This window comes from Arachis ipaensis, chromosome B03, assembly GCF_000816755.2.
Source record: "Arachis ipaensis cultivar K30076 chromosome B03, Araip1.1, whole genome shotgun sequence".
NCBI classification, from domain to species: Eukaryota; Viridiplantae; Streptophyta; class Magnoliopsida; order Fabales; family Fabaceae; genus Arachis; species Arachis ipaensis.
In genome coordinates this window covers 3,165,945-3,170,205 of record NC_029787.2, presented here as the reverse complement: position 1 = coordinate 3,170,205, position 4,261 = coordinate 3,165,945, and the positions used below count along the sequence as shown (strand labels likewise).

The 4,261-nt window shown below is 33.0% G+C and overlaps 1 protein-coding gene across 1 annotated transcript in view; it reads right to left on the bottom strand.

Moving 5' to 3' along the window:
• The window catches only part of LOC107629238 (helicase protein MOM1), a 9,402-nt gene continuing 7,810 nt past the window's right edge, over positions 2,670 to 4,261 (bottom strand). The window contains exons 8-9 of the mRNA XM_016331982.2: positions 4,036 to 4,243; positions 2,670 to 3,540 (exon numbers count right to left, since the gene is read on the bottom strand). Coding sequence (XP_016187468.1) covers positions 2,897 to 3,540; positions 4,036 to 4,243 — 852 coding nt within the window. The 3' untranslated portion in view covers positions 2,670 to 2,896. The remainder of the gene's footprint in view (positions 3,541 to 4,035; positions 4,244 to 4,261) is intronic.

The window sequence follows — 4,261 nt, the reverse complement described above, 5'->3', positions numbered from 1 at the left end:
CATCAGATAGTAATAGTAGTATATATTATATGTGATGAATTTTTGTTTTTAAGCTTTTGTTTATTTCTTATCAATTTTACTCATTATTTTGCGGGCTCAAATTGCGTATAGATTTCGTTACTCATGAGTTATGCTTATGCAATAATCAAAGGATTCGACCAAATTAAACTATTCACATTCAAATGTGATCTGTTCTAAAATTAGTAAGTCATCAGTGACATGTCATCATCGTGTGGAGCACCATGATTACTGAATAGGAAAAATTATGAATTTCGTTCATAAAATCAAATCCCATTCATAATTCAGTTTTAAATTCAATCATTATAAGTGAGTTACCCTTTAAATGTATAAAATTTATCCATTTCACCGTACTAAAAAAATACATAATAAAAAGATGGAAAAGTATAGAGAGACAATGAAAATACTAAACAATGTGAATAATAAATATGCTGGATGTTCAATTTAATAGGTATACAGATGATTATGTTGATTATTCTTAATTGAATGGTTATTCCTTTTGATTCGATTTACTCATGCACAGTTAACAATGACTGGATGTTCAATTTACTAGGTGTGCGAATAGTTATTCTAATGTTAAGGTTTAAGAAGTAATTTGGGATGAAGTGTTTTTTTTTAAATTTTATTGGGTCAATTCTAAAATCCATTATTAACATTATTTACAAAAATTATTGTCTATCTAACAAAATCGTAAAAATAGCTCGTTGAATCCTATATTATTTATAAAACCAATTTCAATAATTATAAAATCTATATGAGATACCGAAATATATATATATATTTTTAAATTACGTTGACTAAAAAATATAAAATGAGCATGAGGTAACAATTTCATATAAATTAGAACCAATTCATACCGGCTCATTTTTAAGAAGAGGGCTAAAAGGATATAAGTGCTCTGATATTTTTTTCCGTGAATATCTGAGTATAATCAGCAATTTTACCGCAAAATTAAAAAAAAATCCCATATAAAACTTATACAAAGTTTATTTTATATAATGAGAGAAGCTCTATTTTTTTTTATTAATGAAAATTTTAGGTCGATTTCGTTAATTTTCTTTGATTTTTATCCTTTTTTGAAAAAAAATAAGAAGTATTATTTTTCGAAGATATCTCTTTTTTATCACAGTTTTTGTCGTTTCTCAAATTAAATAAATGAATTTTTATTCTCCGTTTTCGAGTCATATATCCTCGTTTAACGCCGGTCATTGAATAAATGATATTTTGATGAATAACAATTCGATTTTTTTTCTTTTAGTTATTCTTTTTTCTTGTCAGTCTACTAATAACAAAAATGAATTCTTTCTTAGCAATTTTTAATTTCTAGTAGACCTTTCAGTAAGATTCGAACCTAAATACAAATTTGATCATCTGTTGGAGAAAAAAGAACAGTGGACTCTTTTAGGATTTTCAAAAAATTCTTTGATTTTTTCTAGAAGCAGATGATTATCATGTTCCATGAATAGTCGACACATTGAATATCTAGAGAGGCATTTAGGGAATCACTTTAATTCTATCTCTATTTGTTTGTTTAAAGAAATATGAAAAAGATTGAATCCATACAAGTTTTATAACTTATGTATGTATTATTTCATGGCTTGTCTGTTGACTTTCCACCAAAAGTATGGCAAATTTAATTTAGAGCTACGAAAAAAAGGGATTCAACACCAAAAGGAATCATGATGAGGTTGTTTTAGTACTTAAAATGCAAAAGGGATTGCCACTATATATGTATCTGAGGTTCTCAGTGTTCATGTTCACTTTTGCTTCTATTAAAGAGAATATAGCCATTCAACTATCTCTTTACAAAGGGCCCCTTCTTTGGGGGAAATACACAAGTGGAAACTAGAGCAATAACATAATTTTATGATTTAAGAGATATTAATTAATTAATTCGTAGTTCATTATACATGACCAGACAAACTTTTGTATTAACATAATAACTACAGAAACTACCGATCAAAAAATGAGGTCTTGTAATTTATTTTAGTACTTAATTTCTTTAATTCTTTTGTTGTTCCATAGTTGAGTTTGGTGGTGTGTGGAGACTAAATATCTACTAGAAAACAAGCATTTAAAAATACAGTTTAAAAGTATAAGTGTAGACTGTAGACTAAACCAACCAACCAAAATCATGTGATCATAACCTTTGACCATACAGCTGTTACATGTATATTGTTATCATGATTTTGTCTTGCTTTAATTTGATCTGGTGGATGCCATAATAGTGAAACAACTAGCTAGTGTGTTAGTTATAATGGACAATTTTGTTATATTTGACTTCAACATTTGCATCACCACGCATAATTTCTCATAGAGATGTCGAAAGAAAATATTAAAAAGGGAAGTATAAAAGAACACGATTACAAATCACACCTAGGTGTGTGTCTCCATCTACTTGTTTCATCTATTTGGTTTAAAAATGCCACTATCCCTAATGGCCCCCACTTGACCTGAACCTCCTTCTAAAAAGCCACTATTTGAGTTAAAAACCGCCATATTGTAGCACCATTCTGCCACTATTTTTTTCTGATTGTGTGGATAATAATATATCATGTTCTTAATCAATTTAGAGAAGTTTAGCTTATGAACCCAACTAACGAATCATGATCGCCAAAATAATAAAACAGTTAGCTCCAATAGTCAATACAGAGAAGACAAACAATTAACTGCATTACATATATTTACATTTTACATTACAAGAATATCCAGAAAAACACTACCGTGGCTCCAACAACATCATAATATCTGCCCTTCTAAACTCATGTCAGACCTCAGAAAGCCCCCTCTAGTAGGGGAAGAAAGGTTGCAATTTAATGTCCTAGGCCCTAGTGTTGGGGTAAAAAATTAAAAAAGGAATCAACGATGGAACTGATCATCATTCATCATCATCCGATAGACACACTACATCATCAGATGTAGCTTGAACGGATGCATTGGGTGGTGGTCTGTTACTGCCGCTGCCTAACCTTGCCATTAGGTCCAGCGAAGCCAATTGTGACAGACGAGGCAAAATATTTGGCGCATTCTTATCAGATTGATTGTTAGCAGATAAGTTAGGAGGGGGTAACCCACCTGAAGTCACAGGCGAAAGACCCCTATGAGGATCAGGCTGATGGTGCCTCGGCAACTGCAATGGTGGCTGGGAAGGAAGTGACACAGGATTTAAAGAAATGTTACCCAATGCAGGGTGAGTTGGCATCCCAGGTGGAACTGTACCTGTACCAGTACCAGAAGCAGGCACAGGTGTTGAAGGTCGATAAGGCTGCAGATGTGGTGCGGGAGCACGGATTTCTCCACTAGCTTCAAAATTTACTGAGGATGAAGGCATGGGATGGGGATGAGGTGATCTTGCAGGAACGCTGGAGAAAACTCCAGTTGTATTGTATGCGAGCCGCAGAGGTGGGGGGGCCACAGGGTGAGATCTGCCGATAGGACCACGGGAAGGCGAACCAACCTGAGGGGGCCGAGAAGCACATCGCTGTGTTATAAACTGAAGTAACTGCTGCGTAAAACTTGCATCTGACATTAAGACAGTTGTTAGAAAAAAACAAATACAAAGAGTGGCTCGGATAGCTGTAGATAACTAGAATATGAAAAAAGATTAGATAAATGTATCATAAACACGATCAGATACTGAAGCAAATAATTACATATGAAAAAAGCTATCATTTCCCTTGATACTGTAGATAACTAGAATATGAAAAAATGCTATCATTTCCCTTGATGTTACCGAAGTTTGAAGAAACATGGAAAAAAAGGAGCACAATGTTTTATCCCTGTTATTACTCTCCATATAAATCTAAATGCAATCAGTCATGCCTCTGCTTTTCCACAGCAAATATATTATTCTGCTATAAACTACTTCAGTGTATAAAGAGTATATAGACGGCTTGGAAATTACCACCATCACTACGGTCAGGATAATTGGAAGGAAAAGAAGATGGGTTTTCTAATCATATGCTCAGTCAGTAGTATGGAACATATTTTTTTTGGATATAAAGAAAACAAATATACCTTTCTGCATTCCTGATTTACCAGATGCGCTATGATTTTTAATCCTAAATGCCTCAGCCAAGGCTTGATTTAGAAGAACTGTTTTATAGTAAGTATCCAGCTCCATCTTTTGTTGCTGAAACACAACCTCGGCGTCAAGTAATTTAACTTCATACTTCCTGCGAAGTTCTGCCAATTCCTTCTCATAATCAGAATTCAACTGCAATCTCTGTTCCAACATTATAAT